Below are 21,192 nucleotides of genomic sequence, written 5' to 3'. Positions count from 1 at the left end.
AAGCGGCGCCGCGTGACATTTACAAATGCTCACGCTTTGTTTTGCTCTTTTAAAATGAATCTTTCAAATTTTCCATTCCGCCAGTTGTGCAGCTGACACATAATTAAATCTAATTCAATTCATTATTGTCAGTGTCATTTGTTTAAATCCCTCTCATTTAAGTCAAGTTTGCATATCACGATGAAGGTCCATCATGGAGCTCACGCGGTTGACTTTTCTATCCCATCTGTCTCTCCTGCACTTCTTTTATTTCCTGCAGTCTTTTCTCGGGAAGTCGACTTTCCGCGGCGCTAGTTAGGGTTCAACGCTCACGGAAGAATAAACAGGAAGGAAAAAACATTTTGCATGGCCCATTATGGCTTTCTAAAAAAGCAAAACATCACAAATCTGACTGTAAAATCAGTATGTCAACAAGCAAACACAAAAGACAAGAACGGACGTGCGAAGACACAACAACGCGGCGGGAGCGCCGAGGGAGTTCAAACACGCGGCAAGCTGAGAGGAAGCGTACAGCGGCTGTCTCGGTTACCGTCACGGTCAGCCGCCTTCCCTGCTGCGCTGCCGTTCGCTGTTCCCAATCTACAAACGTCAATATTTACAAGACGGCCACAGAAGATACTACCCGGCAAGACAACCATCAAGCTCGCACCTGCTGCCTAGCTAATTAGACGCATTTGGCTTTCATTTAGCTTCAAGGTATCAAGAAAACAGACGACATGCGAGAGTGTCCATTTATTCGGTGGATGATTACAAGGAAACATGGTGCGGGGCGTGTCATTTAGTTTGATCTCATCGTTAAATAACAAATATGCGGTTTTATTTGTATTCCCGCTGTTTCTTTTGCTTGCATGTTACACATATACCGACGGTACAAATGATTAAAAGACACAACACCTAGTTTAGTTTAGTTACTGTTAAACTATTTGTTTTTTCAAACAATGGACAGTAGCTTCTCTTGCTAGCGATTAGCTACATTTACATACAGCTATAACGCTTTCAAAACCAAAATATTACCAATATTTGCATTCAAATAATGCACAGGAGCCTCTGGTTGCTAGCAATTAGCTAAATTACATAGAATTATAACGCTCAAATCCAAAATATTACCAATATTTGCATTCAAACAATCCACAGTAGCCTTCCGTAAAAGCTACCGGTTGCTAGCAATTAGCTACATTTACATACAACGCTCAAAATATTAGCAATATTTGCGTTTTGCGAGGTCATGTATATTCGGCGCGTATATATTTTTAGGAATTTATTGAGCACTCTTGTTTTTTATTCAAGGGTACAGTTTGCATTCTAAATTTGACAAAGTAATTAAAAATTTGATAGGGATTTTTTTCCCGCTGAAACATTTGTATGCAACAAACATGCTAGCACGTCCTTGAGAGAAGCAGAAAATAGAAAAGTGAGCAACGTTTCCATTTACCATGTGCTCTTCAATACATCTGCAAGCCATAATGTGCTCGAAGATGTCCGCCCGAATGAGCACACTTGTCACCGCGCGTTCCTTTCACTTTCATTCAATTCACCTGTGTCGACACCAGTGTGTGTTTTTGTCACATCACAGAATTTACCGCTTCACACTGCCGCTAACAGATACAATCGGACATGTTTCAAAACATCTCGTCGGTGTGTCATGTCAAATTCTGTCGTCTGGAAACTGCTCACGCTACGGGATAATCTGCCGAGCGTTCGAGGTGATCCCAGTTTGCCGTTCATGTTTTGGATCGGAGGATTATTGTGTTTTCGTCTTCTCCTTGGGCAGCACGGTGAAGTTTGAATCTTGTCATTGTGCGGAGTTTGACAATTCTCACCGTACTTCGTCTTAAATTTCAAGGCCAGTGACGATTATTCCTAAAATCTTAGTTAACGCTTAGCTTTTTGCGTGGCAGAATAAACTAAGCGAGTAAGTCTACCTGTTTTTGTGTGCCCATTATTGTTTGGGAAATTGTTCAGCTTCCATAAATAGGGAGAGTTAATATCGCATACGCCAGATATCGGAAAACCCGCCTGTCAGGACCAATTTTACCTCTTTGGAACAGGAACAAAACAACTTTAAAAGAAATTTCTCATTATCAAAGATCAATGTGTCACCATAGAACAATTAGTAGAGGTTACTCGATTGCTGCAAGCAATTAAAGACGTGAAATTGCATGTTCAAATAGAGGTGGGCACTGGGAGTAGACTGGGAACAGCATGTAATTCAATTGCTTGTTCGTCGGCAAATTATCTATTGCCTCTCGGGGTTGTCCGATGGTATGTAGGGAAGGACACATTTTTGAATTAACACGGCTTAATTTTTTTAATATCATGTTGGAATTGTATATCTCTACTTCTCATCACTTCTGAATGTTTGTATAGTCAAAAATAAAGTTCTTATTCTTCAATTTATGACTGCTTTGAGTGGATTTACACAATACGGGTCCAAATGACCCGCAACATAATAAATGTATTTTTTCCTCAACATAATACAAGGGTTAATAAAGACTATTCCCTTGTTTTCCTTTTCTTTGTTGAGTTCACTAATGCACAATGTCCAGCTGCTATGCTAACACACATGCTAACATGCTAGTCTTCCATCCACTACATGCCCACCAAAACTTTTGTTCTAATTGAACGGAAGCAGCTTTTTGAGGATATAAACTATTATTATTTGCAGAGCAGGGAGGGTAAGAGAAATTATCTCAATGGCAATTAAGATAAACCGATTCAGTTGAGAAAAGATTGAAGCTGTGATTCAGGACGTGCGGCAACTCGTCTGATTAGCAGCCGGGCGGCGCTTTGCTCGACATTTTTGATGCGGGACAATCTTAGGCATTTTCAATTACACACTCCAAGAGCCCTCTAACTACCAAAACCAAACTCATTTGCATGATTGAAATATAATTATGTTGTGTTCTGTTACAATGGATCACCACCCGCCCGGCAGTCTGGCCTCCGCCCTCGAGTCGAAATCAATCATCAGTAAGCAGCCGACGTAACTTCTTCCAAGTAAACTTTCGATTTCCTTTGAAAGTTTTTCTCTTACCAATCACCGCAAAAGATACGTGGCAACGCTGATCCATTGCCGTATCATCCAGTTTTAATGCGGGAAAAACCTTTTAAAAGACAGATCTTTGTGCACTTGCACAAAAACACACAAAAGCCTCGGGGAGAAGAGTCATGCTGACTACACAAACGTACTGTCGAGCGATTACGGTACCGGCGGGGGTCGGTTGGATTTCTCAAACGCCTCGAGCGTTTTCGAGAGGGTTTTCATCCAACACCCTTCACAGCCGTGGAACTTGTACCTTCGCCGGTCGTCCACCGCAAACATCTGACTTCACGACAGCTTGTGAGGCCAGCGCTGTTGATCTACACAACAGAAGACTTTGTGAACTCCTTGGGAATCGGCCTCGGGGAACGCACCACTGTGAGCTTGACTCGCACACAAACATCGTGGGTGGGGGGTTATTAGCGCCGGCGTCCTAGCGTCGCCATCGCTATGCAATGGCGAGAAATCACGCCCGATGGCTGGAGAGCTCGGCTCTACTGAGGAATCAATCGACGGTTCATAGCAGATGGGAAAAAGACATGAAGTTCCTGGAAGATGTTTTGATAGTATTCCGAGATTTTAACGTCATTAGTGTGAGGGTGTGTACACATTTGCAGTTTGAAAATCATTGACAAAATGTTCTGGCTTGAGCTCGAACTTAATTGACCGTCTGATATTTTAGTTCCATGTCCTTCGTCATAATTTATAAACAGAACTAATCGAGCTACTGTATACCAGATGGCTGCTGTGATGATACCATCAACCTTTCCCGGGTCACAGAGCAACACTCGGACATTCGTCGACTCTTCCTGTTAGCATCATGCTGGTCACATACCGACAGCACAAACACTTGGGTAAAGGTGACTTTTTTTCCCCCCCCTAACAGATACACAGATGGTATTTACCCATCCACTCAATTATTAGTGTCGGGGAGCACCGCAGTTGTAATCATTCAGCGAGTGGATTTTCAATTACTGCCGCGTGCGTGTGTGTGTGTGTTTTAGATGTCGCTAGTTGTCTGGTGATGCAGCTCATTTGAAATTGTAAGTCATTGTCCCAGCATGTTCGACATAACAGGTGGCCCACCCCGTTGCTCGTGCCAAAACATGTCTCGTCGTAATAAATGAATGAAAGAGGGAAATTATTTTGAAGGAACATTTCCAGGTTGGGTTTTTGCCCATCCCAAGTTTTCATACATAACAGGTAATATTGTGCGCTATACTGTAGAGGGAGAAAAAAAAAGAGTACTCTTATAGATTAGGTTTTCAGAAAATTCTGCTGAGTCGTACTTTGATTGTGTAGCCATCTGTTTAAAGTGCCCCAGAGGTTGCGCTGAAAATACAGTGAACAATGTATTCCTGCAAGCTCCTATTACCACCTTCAACTACTTACGAAAATTTATAGAAAAAGCTTACCGACAACGCCAGAGTTGGCCACCTCTGTATTCACAATAATAAACACGATTGGAAATACACTTAAAGATTACATGGCAGCTGCTACATTATTTGCTTGGAATCTTGTGTGGGTGGGTGTGAGACTGTCAAGGGGGGGGGCTTGCGAGTGTTTCTACTCTCTGGGGGAAGAGGGAGTGCTAAATAAATAAAAATGCAATGTGGTATGTCACCTGCGCCACGTGGAAGCAAGCAAACCTGAGCCATGAGAAAATACAAGAGTGCTCCGAAAAATAAATTATATATCTATATATATCTAGATACATACACCCACACATTTCTTTTATACATTTTTATCATATATATATATTTTTTAATTATATATATATATATATATATATATATATATATATATATATATATATATATATATATATATATATATATATATATATACACACATTTTTTTCCTATACTTTTAATATACATATACCGTACTTTCCGCACTATAAGGCGCACCGGATTATAAGGCGCACCTTCAATGAATGGCCCATTTTAAAACTTTGTCCATATATACGTACATATATTTGGACACGCCTGCCGTAGTAACTCAATATTGGTCCATATTCAAGGCGCACTGGATTATAAGGCGCACTGTCGGCTTTTGAGAAAACTGGAGGTTTTTAGGTGCACCTTATAGTGCGGAAAATACGGTATATGTATTTTTTTATATTATACATATATATGATATAAAATAATTAGCCTATTTGCCCCACCATGCTACACAACACAAGTATTGCATGTAATCCATCACCTAGTTTTTCTGTATTCGTCTTGCCAACGTACGGACAAAGCAAGGGTCCCTAAAAGCCGGCTTCTTCTACAAAGGTAATGAGGTGGTGCTGCTGCTGCGTGCGCCCAAGCTGAACTTCTACATTTCCAGCAGGTTTCCCCAAAGCCTATCGTTTGTCAGCGCAGACAGCGGGGGGGTTCTCTTTGTGTTGCTGCTGCGCTGAGGCTTCCTTCACAGCTCACTAAAATCTAATTCCTCAAGCATATTTGGCTTCTTAGCAGGTCCCCTAACCCCAACACTTTGTTTGCTTAATATTTGCCTTGTTTGCATTTTTTTTCCTTCTTCTCATCTTGGCTATTGATCGATTTAATTCCGCTTCTCTAATTCGCTTATAGAATCCTGTAGCAAGCAACCCTTTGGGATTGTCGCTCTGGGGGCGAGCTGCTTATTGAAATGATTCATCCATCTTGAGCCCATGTCGCCGACTCACGGATGAGATTTACTTTATCCCGGTCGACTTTTGGCGGGAGAGGCCAGGAAGACCATTAAGTGATGGCTACACGTGTACTTGTAGCAAATGTGTCACTCTTGGATAAGATTTGTTACTTTTTCTATAAAGTGTATCATAGTTTAATTGTTGCGTAAAATCCCATGATAAAACAAAAAATCTATTTACCACCCATGATTTACATATATTGCGTTTATATGATTCAAATATGCCACATTAATCATCAACTCAATTTTCTTTATGATGAGCTTGTTTCCCATTTTAGAGAGTGCCGAGCCTGCCGGGGGGCATTTTCACATTCGTCCCATCACGTGCCATTTTTTTCATTACAATACCATAACATCAAAAACATGACCTCAACTAATAAAAAGCTCCATTGTTGTTTTTATTTTATTTATTTTTTAAAATCTGAGCCCGGAATAGCCGTCCGCTGTTCCTGCCATCCCACTGCTGAGAGGAACCTTCAGCACAGCTAACCTAAATTATCATACAAAAGATTTTTTTTTTCTTTAATGGATTTCTTTATTTCACACAGCTCCTCATCAGACACTTGTGGACACAGCGCAGCAGCATCAAAGCAAGAAAATCCATTATTTTCCACTCTGCCTTTCTCAGTCACCACATCCAGTCCCCTAAGTTTATGAAGGCACAAATTATAATTAGTCTACAAAGACTCGCTGAATATTCAGCAGTCCATAATATCCACTGTGTTCTTTTCAGCACAACGTACAATGTAATGGAAATAGATGGGTACATAACACAAGTCAAGGGGAGGAGGGAGGCAGATTTTTGATTAGCCGGGTTTGCACAAAAATAGATGAGTTAACATTATGGAAATAGATTCATTTCACTTTCACTACGGTGCTTTGAAGGGTGCTCTTATTATTATTGAAACATACTATCTCCCGTATAATAACATAATGAGCATGTTAAATAAGATTATGCTTAAGTATAATTTGTGCTATAGCGACAATATGTTCTTCTACTGCTTTGCTTGGATAGAAAATGACTTTTTTTTTTTTTAAACAATAAAATATTTTTATTAACATTTTTGCCCAACTCAACTTGATGATATTTAAGACAGAAAGGAGCGCCAAATAATTAAACATTGTCTCTTTATTTTATAATATATATAATAGAATTTGCAAACATACCGATATAAAAAAAAAATACCAAAAAATAATCGAGTAATCGTCTGTGCCTGAATAATCGATAAATCTGTCCACCGTAATTTGCAAGAATTAGGCTAAAAAAAATGAGCGTCATATTTGTGTACAGCATACTTTAGCATGTTAACCTGACACCACTTGCACAAAGCAGCTACTAAAAAAAAAAGGTGCGGCGAGATTCCAAGCAGAATCCTTCGCAGCGCAAGTCCGATTCTCAATGAGAAGCGTATAATACCGCACCTGCAGAGTTAGATTAGCCCGTAACCGGCTCTTCACCCCCCCCATCCCACCCCCAACATTCTATTCTCTTCTGTAATACCCTATTGAGGGGGTAAGGGAGGAAAAATATCATTATAAAAGAAGAGCTGCAAGCAAATTGAAAAACAGTTTTAACCATGAATATTAATGCACATACCTTATCTCATATAGTTTTCATGCTGTGCGCTCGCCGCAGTTAATTCAACCTTTTGATGACGAACAGAGGGATTGAATGCGCTTAAAGGAATGCCATGATCATAATCGGCTAACTGTGGACCCCTTTGACAGTTGACGACTTATTTCATAATAACGTTCAGCGCGAATGAAACTCCACATCAGGATATGGCGACAGATGACTGACGTCTCCGTGTCTTATTTTTTCAGTTCTCTCCTCGATTAGATTCACTGCTTTCTTTCAAAACGCAACTCGGTGCAGGTTTCACCACTGAGAGCTCAACTCAAATCCCCGAGATAAATAATGGATTTCGCTTTCTTTATGTAGGCGTTAAACTGCAAACAACATTTTTAGAGGCTTTCCAACTTGAAATCCACAGTATCTATTTGATACCCCTTGAGGATCAACTTGGTACTGCTAGCATTAGCCTCCAACAGTATTAACTCAAGACCCCCAAGGGCCCAAAAACTAAAATAAGGTCAAAAACTGACATTACAAATTGGGGCCAATGATATCTGACTAGCTTGACCCATTTAAAAAAAAAAAAAAAACTGGAAGGTTTAATATACTACAGCATCGTGACTATGAATGTAAAGCAGTACGATCAATGCCAGTCGGAGGTTTGATTTTTGGAGAATACGTCAGGTCATCATAATCCTGTGATTGCGGAAGAAAACCCGTTAAGGGTCCAGGAGGGGCAGAGCACAAAAACATCTCTAAATGTAAATCTAATGAGCTCACTAGAGCATAATTTAATTGCATCTACATATGAAAGCATCTCAGCAATGTACAATACCAGAATGGGAATTGTTGTAATTAGCTTTCTAGATTAAAAGGTACAAGGCCATTTATGAGGATCCAACCCACCAACGATAAAAAAAACCCCAAATATATAGAGGAGAATTGTAAATCATTTTGATTGTGATCAGGAACATTTTTATACGATCATATCCGATAGAGATATCATCTATTGTCTCATTAAAATTCAAAATCAATACCAGGCGGACGATCTCCGGGGAAGCCGACTCACATGGGGACCAGAAGAGAAAGGATAAGAAAATGAATGTGCTGATGAAAGTCACACCCCACACTGTGAGGGTAAAGACACAAGGGGGGCTAGCTCATCCGTTAGCTTAAATTAAAGTGGCATGTGTCTCCCCGTGCTTGCCCGAATCGGGAAGCGCATGTAGTCACAAACTCTGGAGAAAATCCCAACGTCCCACGAGGCCACCGTGAGCCCTCACCAGTGTTCACTCACTCATCTTCAAGTCCACAGTGAAACCAAACGGATTTCATGTCTGTTTAAATCCTTCGGCTTTGGATACACTTGGCTCCCCACCCTAGAACAAACCTTTTAAGAAGTAATTTATCTTTTTTACAGAGGCACTGGGCCCAGATTTCACCCTGGACATACTTAAAGTGGTGGTGAATTGGTCATCAGGGGGGGTGAAGACAAATAAGAAGGACGACGGTACAAGTACACCGAAACTTGACCTGGCACATTTCAGTTTACGAACATTCTTGGCATGGCCACGGAATTTGGCGTATGATGAAAGGGGAGCCAGAGAAAGCGAATGCATTGAGTATTTCGTAGTTGGAGATCTGAGTGGACTGAAGTTACGTCGTTAACCGTCGAATCCGAAAATGTAGTTGGAGAACTGCGCTTCATGACGCCTTCAGTAAATTCCGAATTCTTGACGAATGATTTCCTATGCCGATGCCCATTAATCGATACGTTATATTGTGGTGTGACATCACACAACGGGTGAAGTCAAGGTTCTTCCACAGTTCTTTAAATGTCACCACTGAGAACAGATATTTCAACATAGAGAAGGACTTAAGAAATATATGTGGACCAATGGTCCCTTTGGAACATTTCCAAGTTCTTAGCATGGATTAATGTCTGGCATATAAATGATCAGATATTTAGGATAATCTGATCGGACCCTTTGCCAAAGTCTTTCAATCAGATGTTTACAAAATGATTGAGCCGCTTCCAGATTTGGCAAAAGACTTGGAAATTGGAGCGGACATGAGAGTAGCTGAGTAGCCGGGGGACGGGAAGGGAAGGGAAGGCGCGGCGTGACACGCGTTGCCTTCTCCGGTTTGCCGCTTATTCCGAACCATGCGAGCGGTCTGAGCAGGAGGCAGATTGGCCATTCCTTTTCCATTTGGATTGATCCCGGTGAGAATGAATGTTCGCCGGCCTGGTAATTAAATTGGAAAAGGGAAGAAAGGCCACAGATAACTGAAGATTCAAAGTAATGGCTTTGAGGGCGGCAGGACAGAGGATGCAATGGACAAAGTGGAAATGTAGATAAAGGATTCTATTGTGGATAAAGGGCACGAAGCCTGATGGGTCAGCCGCTTGGAGGCCAACATCTTGTTGTGGACTTTGGAATGATAAAATTAAACCAAAGAGCTGAAGGACATCATTAAGTGGAACGTCCTTCGAATTCTACATACGACTGCTTTTTCAAATCCAGTACCCCAAACACCCACACGTTTATCTCATCGGTAGAATCTCCGACATGATTTTTCCTCATTCGTTGATGACATCTGTTCCTCGGCTTCGCAGATTGCAATTTGGGGACCTAATAAGGCCTAGCCAACTGGCCATGGGCGCACTTAATTCTAACTAGAAATTGTCAAATTGCCATTTTCAAGGCTTCTCACAATTTTCAGCTCATGTCTGGCCTCAAGCCCATGGGATGGATCAATATCTGCGTCTGCTTCTCCTGCCCAATGCATCACCCTGCTGAAGAAACACACACACACACACCTGCACCTCGGCTAGAAAGCAATCGACTACACCACAATAACGATATGAATGTGTATACGACCCGCCGAGTCCTTCATGCATATTGTTCAAGTTTGCGGGGAGCGGCGGAATTGTTCACAGCTCAACTATACGCAACTGTGGATTTATTTAAACCGAAACAATTATTTTGACAATTAGCCAAAGACTTTCCGGCCCGATTTTTTTCCCCACAAAGGCAAATTCACTCGATTTGCCTGCAGTGCCACCCGCATAACAAGCTTGTGTCTCTATTTATCGTGATGTTTACCTCTCTCGGCTGCAATTGGCGAGGCAATTGCATCCTACGAGAGCCCCCTTCCCCACAGATTTTGAATGTGAAGTGTCCATCAAGTCTAAAATGATGGAGTAGATGATTATAATCTTCCCCAATCCCAGTGTGGCGGGAATCATTACAGGGAGAGGGTGTTGACAAAGTGAATTGGCAATTTTCTACACAGACCCTCAACTACAGCTATTCAGGATGTCAAACCCGCAATTTTGAAGTTACAGCTCCCTTTATTAATCCATCCTGGAGCCAATTTGTTAATCTGACTGGTGAGCGATAATGGATGAGCTCGACAAGTGCAACAAAGAAATTCAAACAAACCTTTTCCGTCATTATTTTTGTTTTTAGAAAGGATATCCATGTGAGTCAAAATAATTTGACAGGCTACAAAATCAGAACTGATCACATTCCAAAAATGTAATTGAAACATCAACGTGAAGAAGACAAATGTAAAAAAATGATTCCTGGCAACGGGATTTGTTGGCTTAATTGAAGACGCTCTGCTTGAGAGCTTCGGAGAGTGTATATGTTTGCAAACATCTGTTCCCGTATGACTCCAGTCTGCTACCAGTTAAGCTGATATGACAGACGCCTCTCTTTCAGTTAGCCCCCGGCTAGTTTTAATGACATTTCCATTTAAGCAATCAACTCAAACTCAAGACAGACTTCATACCGAACCACCCACCGATGCTTCGCTAGGCCGTTTGAGATAAACCTAGGTTGACGCTTGGATTGATTTGAATAAACAAAATCAGAATAGGACTAACGTGGTGGCCCCTTGAAAGGATCGGTTGCGCAATCAGTACACAGTCATCGTTGTTTGGCGTTATTATGTTTTCAACCAAACTATTCGGTTCCATTTTGAGAACGTAGTATTTTTTGGTATTGGCTAGAAATGACCGTTTTCCATGTAGACACTGCAGCAAAATATTCTAGTCTCCACTTTGCTGCAGCAGTATGTTTTCTTCTTCTGCTGAGTCTCCCCCCCGCAAAAAATATCGTCATTCCCCGGTATTCCGTTGTTTATCAGTAGATCGTTCATATCGTTCGTGGTTTTCGCAGACTAGTGATACGATTCTGAAGCGGGAAACCGGCAGTCCCAGACTGAGGCCAAAAAGAAAATATTTGATGACAGATAATAGAACTGAAAAGGAGTAAAGCGAAGCCAACAATAATGAAACAAAATTATTTTAAGCAGCCAGTGAATCATTCATTGATCATCAAAAATAATCGTCGCTAATTACCTCTACAACGTAATATTTTTTTACACTTATATAAACGTTTATAATGCCAAACTGTAACTTCAAAAAGTCCCTGAACAGGTTTTATATTTGACCCTGAATGGACTATTCCCATTCCCATTATTTTCTCTAGTATAAAATATAAATCAAGAGAAGAAATTTGATGAGCTAGCAGAAGGTGAACGTATGACAGATGAACTAAAAAGTTGTTATGGCTGCGGAGCTTGGCGGCCGCATGAACAGACTTTATGACAGCACAGCCCAACGGGACTATTGTTGATGGAATCAATCATGTTCTCCTGGTGGACCAAACAGCGCAAGGCAATAGCTTCTTGCTCATAAAAGTGGCAGAATTCTCCTACCCCTACTATATTTGAGTCTTCTTTGCAAGATAGGACATTTACTCACACAAGCAAACCTGCAAATAATGTTGTACGTTCCCTCAAAGTGATGTCGTGTCAAGCCGACCGAGGGACGTGAAAAACGACGTGAACCGTGTTGGGAAAAGGATGACGTTCAATTCTTTCTTTCACGTGATTGCGTAGCTTCATTAGAATTTCGGTTTGATTTGCAGGGTGGGTGGCGAGCTTGTGAGTCTTACGTTAGTTATGCTAATAGTCTGCAGACCCCCCCGCTGATATGTGATCTTTTCCCAGTTGGAGGCCTGTGAAGATGTTTGCCCGCAGAGACGGGAGTCTGCGTGTTGGTCTCAGAACTATGTTTACAATTGGAAGCCACTACGGGCCGCATTATCTGAGGCTTTATTGAGGTACATCAGGTCGTAAAACACCAACCAAAATATTTAACATTACCATGTGTCGGTTATTCTATCAATATTAATTATATTTAATATTTTTTAAGAAATATTTAGTGTTGATATTATCATGTGTTGACTATTCTATTAATATTAATATTTTTTTACATTAATTTAATATTAATATATATATAATCTATACATGATATAATATAATAATAATATTCTAGCGATGACACAGTTTGTATATAGACATGTTTGTTTATAAGTCCACGTGCCTGTAAATATGTTTTCCAAGAACACCAGAATTTTGACCGTAACTTGAATATTAATAAATGCAACTTCTGAAAAGTTATTTTAATGTTGTCATTGTCTACGGTCATAATCACATGGGGGGCGGCACAATAACAATATGTATTATTTATAGTCCTTTTTATAAGCGCTCCAGGACACCGAACAGAGCATGAATAAAAATAATAAAACGAGTTATTCTAGCCGTTATGATGAGCCTCAATAAAATGACTAGCCCTGTCAACTGCTGTAATCAGCTAATGTACATCGCTAATTAAAGCCCTTTCGAGATACTCGGAAAATAGCGGCTTTGGAACACAAAATAATTCCAAAGCATATCATCATGTGATGCGGAGGAGCTAATTCAACTTAAATCACTACAATGATGTCTTACTGTTCTACTTTTTTCGTACTTTTCTGGGTCAATCCACACACTGGGCCGTTTTGAAAACAAAATGTTCTCACGGAACACATGATTAGAAAATATTTTAACAACTATTCCCCTCCCCTCCAAATACAATATTAATTCACAAGTTTAAGATCATTGCAGGAGACTACGTGGGAAAAAATATAAAGGCAATTTCAAAAGTATTCAATTGCCATATAACCCCGAAATGTGCCCAGAATATTATTTACGTAGTAACGCATCTGATTTCATAATGTCATAATATATAGAATAGAATTTTTTGACAGACGTTGTACAGTATATTAAATCCATTCATAATCCCACAGACGGGCTTTTTTTTTCTCGACATTAGCAGGCGTGCTACAATGAATGTCAACACGTTCCTAATGCACATTGAGTTTTTTTTGTTTCGAGTACTGCCTCTGTGTTACGAGCCATCCGATATGACATATGGCTCAGTGGTGCAGTGTTTGCTCACACCGCTCCCTGGAGCCTGCTGTACCATACACTGCTGCACATAGGCCAGGCCAACCTTCATCCATCACTGCATGGTACAGCACTCGGACGGGAGTTTGGAAATTGCCAGAGAAAAGTTTCTCGGTTACCACGCTGTGCAGCTACTGGCGACGGTGATAAATGTATTCACTGGAAATAAGACATCAAATTGGGAAGCTGTGTTTAATATGGTTATTTGAGCAGCTCGGGGTTTCCTGTACGCAAAAGTGTAAGAGGGAATGGCACTTTCTAACCAAATCATTTAAAATTTTAAAAAACGTGTACACACTTTTGTATAACCCCATACTCTTGTTTGCCCTCTAGTGGTGAATGGTGATATTACAACTCAAAACCCACAGTACTTTCTAACCAAATGTTTTTGAATTTTAAGTATGGTCAAAAACGGTGTACACACTTTTGTATAACCCCATACTGTTGTTTGCCCTCTAGTGGTGAATGGTGATATTACAACTCAAAACCCACAGTTGACATCTGCATACTACCGGTTCAACCAGGACAAGTGCTAATGCTAATTTAGTGCTGCTATTTTTTGTTGAAAGTCAGACATGTTATCTCAATCTTCCCTTTAAGCAGCCAACAAGAGCGTAACTTTTTTTTGTCATTGCTTTTTGGCCCATGCAAGAATATTTCAAAAAACCATCTTACGTTTCAAGCTTCAGCTATATTAGCAAACGCCCTCCTTCAAGTTGAAGAGTTGTCAAGTAATATCCCTCAAGACTTTAACCTCCAGAGTTTATATTTCACAGCTGTAATGTTGCCATAAGATCATCTGTTTTAAATCTCAGGCTTTCCACCTCTTTCGTCAGTCTCCCGCTGATGCGAAGCAGCCCGGAATAAGCATAATCCACAAAAATCCACTTGAAAAAAAAAATGTCTGCTCAATAACTCCGACTGAAAATCAAATCAATGAACTTCTAATTCGGGAAGATTCCGAGGAAAGAAGGGCAGGGCGGTGGGTGACGTGGCAGTGTGAATCCAACCAAAGCACATTAGTAAGAAACAAAGCTGAAGAGACAAAATCCTTAATGTACGATGCAATAAAAGAAAGCGCGGCGAGCTCCATTATGCAAGGATGATTTGACTGGGGGCTCATTGGAAATGTGTTAATTGGGGCTCATTAAAGCCTTTTAATTCAAGAACGACCCATCAAACATAAATGGCCCCCTGTTATCGCACCGGAGAAAACTAGTCAGGTGTTGCCTGAATACCCTCGCTGGGTCGATTTTCCGGGGATTGTTTTTGTCTCATCTTGTCTGTTTTAAATTAAGACGAAAATGGACGAGGCATTTATTTTCAATGATGGAGGTGAAGGAAAATGACACTTGAGTGTAAATGGGCCATAATGTCACCCCCTGTTAAAAAAAGAGATTTTTTTTTACCCTTTTAGACTTACTAATATATATTTTATTATATTTTATTTGATAATTTTTCCTCCCTTAAATGAGGGTTAATGAAATATGTAAAGGTTGAGGCTAAGCATAACATTTTAGTTTCCTCTTTATTGTACTGAAAAGAAATAAGTACAGCGCCACCTACTGGTTGTAGTCCAGCACTACCCTCGATGTAATTGATTAACCATATTTGATGCTATCTAATGATATACGGGACTTATTTGATGCGGAAGGCGCTGATTTTCCGATTTGAGCGCATCAGCATTGTTTTTAGCACCATTGATTGTTTACACAACACCAAGAGGCACATCGTTAAATCGCAGCCATTGTAGTCCTAATTTGGATGACAACAAGTAATTAAAACGATGCAGCATTCGGAAAACACTTTTGCCACCATCTGGTCATTTGACTGCACACATCATGCGTCATTTATTCTATATGTATCTTTGCGTGTGGGAAAAAAAATCAATAATCGGAAATCTTTTAGTGTCGTTGGAAATCTTATTAATCTATCCGTCAATTTCTGCTTTGCTGAAAAATCCCCTGAGACCTTTTTGTGTTCAACATGGACGTGGCCAGTCACTAGATGTCCATACACCTGCAGATATGACAGCTGACAGGGTGGTAAGTCATCTTTATGGCAACATTTCCCAATAATTTGATGGCTTGTGTGACAGGATGCCTGAAAGTAACCTCCTCACAATTTGCCTGTCAGGGGTACACAGAAATATACAGCTTGGCATATGAATGTAGAATCAGAATAAAATCCCTTTTTCGAGACTCGATTAACCTCTAACACTTGAAAAATAAGAGGTATGATGTCGTGGCTCTTTATGGACACTGTCGCCAACTAGTGGTCTGGAATGCATATTGCGGAGCTTTTTTTTTGACCAGGGGCTGTTTTGGGTATCTTACTTAAAATGATTCTGGATCTATTTCACATCAACAAGTCTCTTCATTTTGGAGACATGGCTGGCACATAATATTAGCCCTTTAACTGGATTCTGAAGTGTGCTGGATTAGTTGTTGGCCAGGGCTGGAGGCTTCCGGGAACTGTGTCATCAGGCTAGCAGACAGCTGAAGTCTGTAAACGTGTTTTAGTGAGCCAATAAACTGTCTATTCACTTCAGCATCTTGGGTGTGCACAAGACCCAACATGGCAACCTCAAGTTCACTGTCCTACCCACAAATATTTCAATGCAATTTCTCAATTTGCATATTAGGATAATAACAGACGATAAATGGCATAAAAAAATGCTATTATATTGTGTCATACTTTGGAAACTGCATGTACACGCCAATCTTGACAGCCTTTTTTTTAAAAATTATTTTCACATATGTTAAAACCACCAAGTCACCTCAAAAATGAAAAATATAGGTGCACAATGCAACTCAAATGTGTTTTATTTCTTTATATGGTTTAGATTTCAGCCTGCTGAACTGCAGCACTCTGCATTTCTCACTCTCTCTCTCACACACACACATACACAAACACACACACACACTCCAGGCAACTGTCACAACGTATTCATGTTAATATTACAAGTCATTTTGTATTCTGCCACAACAGCTTACAGCTAATTACGAGCCTCATAAATTATCTATGTCCGCTTGGCGGAAAGGGAATCATTTGCATTTCATCATTGTTTCCCTACCAACCCAAACGACCCTATAAAAGTTAAATCACAAGCACTATTCCTTATTATGGAGCAATATGTTTCACGTTTCGTCTTTGCGCATTGATTTATGACACCAAGTGTTGTGCATGCACGCAAGTGTGTGGTGCAGCTTTTCTTACCTGTGCACAAAAGTGCTGCGAGTCCCACGCACCGAAGCAGCTCCATCTCTTTTTGGCTTGCGCTCGTCTTTTATTCGGGAAGAGCCGCAGGATCGCTCCCAAAAGCACCAAAGCCTCACTACTTGGCACGCAATTTATCCTCTCCCGGTGCCGGTCTCCATTTGTTAAGTGAGCAGATCTACTCGCTGTGCCATGTCACATAAGAGGATGGAAGTGCCATTCCGCGTCCCCCGCCACCTGAAGTGGAAAGAAAAAAAACCCACATGCACTCAGAAAATCTAGTTTTTATCACGTGCTGTATTATTTAATGAACTGATTGCATTTGGTAATTGAGGATGATCCAAAAAAAAGCGTTGGTTGTTTTATGGCTGTGCGTAAAAACGCACCTTACGTACCTTATATTGTTGATTGTGTGCGTCGATTCGTGGATCTTCTCACTTGCAGTCAACCTTATCCACTAAGTTTGCATGAAAAGAAAGTCCGCAAGCATTGCCCAAAAAGCGCTCATCTCCGCTCGCTCCAAGTGTGGTAAAACAATGAAAGGGGGAAATAAAGAGTCCGTCAACTTTCCACGCGGGGAACAAACGAATTCATGCGCAGCAGATCCGTGGGTTTTGGATCCTCCCTGCACCCTGTGGTGCTGAATCGGAGAGTGCGGGTGCACAAAGTGAGGGCTTGAACGCATTCCAGGCTCGGATTGGCAAAGCTCAGCGTCACGTCATTGGGCCGTTGAATATCAAACCGGAATTAATATGTTTTTTCTAATTTGTGCATTAAAATAACATTGACGTAACAATTAACAATTCAAATGCGTTTAGATAAATTGTGCGTAATTTGCATTGATTCCTTCAGGCAATTATTTGGAAGACGGAATTTATTTGTTTAAATCCAGACGCAAAATATTCTTGATTTAACGCCAATTTTCCATCTAGCACAATTTTGATCATTTTAGACATTATCATAACTTACCACATTCTGGCCTAAATCAAAGATAAGGACTCAGGGGGAAAAAAATATATATATATATATATAACACTCCCATAACTGGATGAATCATTAGTCTCATTATGGGAGAGTGTGCTGCAACTGGTTGGGCCAATGGTTGGGATGATGAGAAGCAAGAGTGCCCCCTAGAGGGAAACTCTGACTGCAAGCAGCTGTCCTCTGTTTGCTCCAATGACTCATGACAGAGACAGCACTGTAAACTCCATCAGCTTGCTTCTTTTGAACAGAGAGAGAGAGAGAGAGAGAGAGAGAGAGAGAGAGAGAGAGAGAGAGAGAGAGAGAGAGAGAGAGAGAGAGAGAGAGAGAGAGAGAGAGAGAGGTGGCCCTTTGGTTGTACCTGTTATATCGTCAGTGTTATTGTCAGTGTTTTCACATTTCCAAAGACATTTCTGTCTCTGGAAACATATCACTTGAGTTCCATACTATTTTATATTCAAATACCAACGGAAATGAAAACTGGAAAAATAACTAAAAAAAATTGACTGAAATATCCTTGCCCCCCCATGCCCCTACCTCCGCCATTGAAGCAGGGGCCCATGACCGGGAGCGACCCTATTTTCCATCTGCAGTATCGGAATTGTGGGGCCTAAAGTGTTATTTCCTCCACAAGGCCGTAAATTCTTCACGGTGTCCCGATTAGCAGACATGGAAGACGTACACACACACACTGACATCGTAACTCCAGTGTTGTTTGCCAGTGCCTGGGGAAAGTCAGGCTTTAGTAACTTTCTTTCAGCCTCTTCCACGGGTCTAGTAATGAACCTTGTTTGGAACTATTTCGACCCTTCAGGGCTACCATATTTTCTTGTCTTGCGCAATGCAGAAGTGAGCCAAAGAGTGTGCATTCATCCATCCATTTTGCAATGCTTATCCTGCCCCCGGGTGTTTTGAGTATGCAATAAAAAGGTCTTCCAACTATCGGGACAGTCAGCAGCTCGGACGGCCCGGCAATAGCTGTGCTAAACAGCGGTTAAAGGTTATCAAAGGAACGCAGTGACCCAGCGGACGATAGAGGAGACGGCTCTCCCTTCATCCACCCAACATACCAGCTCAATACAAGGGGAATGAAATATCAAATGTGTATCGGATTCAGAATTCCCCTCTCGGAGGACGTCACTCGAGGAAGCTGAGTCAAGCGGAGGAGGGGTGGATGTAAAATATGAATTCTGATTGTTGCGCTTTGAAATACTGACATACATTGCTTTAGTTGCATTGGGGATAAAATCACGCCTTTGCACGAGCGATCATGAGCATATTTGCTGTATACATCTTAGAATATTGATCGTTTTAGATTGGAAGGGTTATGATGATGGGTTTGGACGGACTGGTTGCTCAAAATGGCAGAAGTATTGCGTAATGTGGAAAAGCCCAAATGGTGGAAAAACCTATTACGGGACTGTAAAAGAAATAACAGAGCAATTTTGTTGTTTTGCAATGTCAGACAACAACCACACACTGTTTAAATAAATGCCAGGAAAGAAATTTAAATTGTTTCCACCCTTAATGTGACCAAAACAACTGAAATGTTATGGTTGCAAAAGTGTGCACACCCTCTAATCACTGGGATATAGTGGTGTTCCTGATTAATCAATCAATGCTTTTAAATGGGAGTCACTAATTGAAGTGTCTCTGATTAACCTCAAAATAAATTTAAACTGTTCTCCTTTTTTAACAATTACAATTTCAGCAAAAACCTGCAGGTGCAGTCGCGCCCGAGAAATATATTTTTCTACTAATATTGTTTTAAATTTTGAAACAACTTTCACGAAACCTGTAAGTGGAAATAATGCTCTTTACAAGCCATCTATTGTAAACCTGTCACATTAATCGACATTATGTCACACTGAGCCGCATTACACCTTAAAAGCTTGCATGGAATCGCTGTCATTAACGTGGTAAGCCATTAAAGTTGAATAGTACAAAACAGGATTTTTTGTTTTTTTTTAAATGAAGACATTTCACCTTATATAGCTGAAACACTTTGTCAGTTGAACTTACCCAGCAGAGAGCCATCAATAATCCAGAGTGGTCACATGTGAGTCCTTTGCTCCGAAATGTGTCTGGCAAGTGACCGACTTGCATAACAATGAAGTCATTGAAGAGTTGTTCACCTGACTGGGAACAAAAAAGCTCGTTAGAGGTCGAGATGGGAGTGCAAATTAAAAAATAAAATAATAAAAATAAAATTTCCCCACCCTGACCCTGCGGTCATAAAAAACCTCCATTCCCACCAATTAAATTTCAACAAAAATCGTCACATTTCCGTCATACTCAAATCCATTTATGAATTAATCGTCATCGCCAGAGGTCAACTCGCTTATGAATTGTCGTAACAAAATTGTCCTGTGTCCTTCAAACGGCATCACAAACAATATCGTGAAGCTTAATAAATGAGGTGATTCGGCGTGGGTGCGTACTAACAGCATCATGATGTAAATAGAAATAAAGTGCTGGAGTGGAAAAGATTTTTGCTCGCTGTGTGATGCTCCTTTTAGATAACATTTCGTTCACGCAAAGGAGCAAACGCGAACTGAGAAATGAGAGCAGCTGGAAAGGAAACACATATTATGATTGAGCTTGTGACAAAGCTAATCACGACTACAGTGCAATTTATTCATAAGGCACAGTTATAACACCGAGCCGGGGACTCGTTTCGACGTGCTGCATTGTCTTCTTTGTAATTCTGGTCACATATCGGGGAAGGGTTCAATTGAGAGCAGCTCGTAGCCAAGCTCTAAAAGGATGGAGAGGAACGGGTTGAAAGTTCATTGCGAAGCCATTTGAGTTGTTTGATTTCAACAAAAGTGTTAAGAAAATATATAAGTTTTTCAATTATGGTACATTTTCACTCATAAATATGTCGTCAATAGATTTACAAATCCTACTGCTAGCTATTAGTTAGCTACGATTCAGATAGCGAGAGGTTAGCTGTGGGATATTGCTAAAATAGCATGCTAGCAAATTCGTTTTGCTAAAGTTAAAAAGCGCTCAAAATCATATATAAAATGGATGAATAATAGATTGCCATTAAATCGAGTTGATAAAAAAATCTACGAACTGCGCTAGCTATGACTTAGCTATCATTCAGACAGCTAAAGTTAATGCTAAAATAGCATGATAGCTTATTAGTGAGTAAAAATGCACAAATGACATAGATGGATAATCCTTTTTTACGACCTGCTGCACAAACGAATCCTGGTCCTCAAGTAGGTTCTTTCTTTCCTCATTTTCACAATAAAATAGTTTTTTTTTAAGACGTCAGACCCATAAAATACTTGTCTGAAGACAAAACGACGTTGTAAATAAACAGAGAGGTCACTGCTGCACCAGTCCCAATGACAGGAAGACGTAAACAAACTATTTTCTATAC

General features: G+C 40.5%; 1 protein-coding gene across 11 annotated transcripts in view; it reads right to left on the bottom strand.

Annotated features, from left to right (window-relative positions):
* LOC148389539 (transmembrane protein 132C-like) overlaps positions 1-21,192 on the bottom strand; it is an 85,422-nt gene that overhangs the window by 52,148 nt on the left and 12,082 nt on the right. For 4 of the 11 annotated variants that reach the window (XM_088392691.1, XM_088392693.1, XM_088392692.1 and 1 more), the window contains 3 exons: positions 19,821-19,937; positions 17,213-18,038; positions 16,818-17,054 (listed from right to left, as the gene is read on the bottom strand). In XM_088392691.1, the coding sequence (XP_088248817.1) occupies positions 16,818-16,863 (46 nt within the window). In that variant the 5' untranslated portion in view covers positions 16,864-17,054; positions 17,213-18,038; positions 19,821-19,937. The remainder of the gene's footprint in view (positions 1-16,817; positions 17,055-17,212; positions 18,039-19,820; positions 19,938-21,192) is intronic. The other 7 variants (XM_088392689.1, XM_088392694.1, XM_088392696.1 and 4 more) reach the window with 4 other exon arrangements.

The sequence above is a fragment of the Syngnathus floridae genome, chromosome 12 (genome assembly GCF_059516105.1).
Source record: "Syngnathus floridae isolate MCC-2025c chromosome 12, RoL_Sflo_1.0, whole genome shotgun sequence".
Taxonomy (NCBI): Eukaryota; Metazoa; Chordata; class Actinopteri; order Syngnathiformes; family Syngnathidae; genus Syngnathus; species Syngnathus floridae.
The sequence above is the reverse complement of the archived record's forward strand: the minus strand, read 5'-3'. Positions and strand labels throughout refer to the sequence as shown.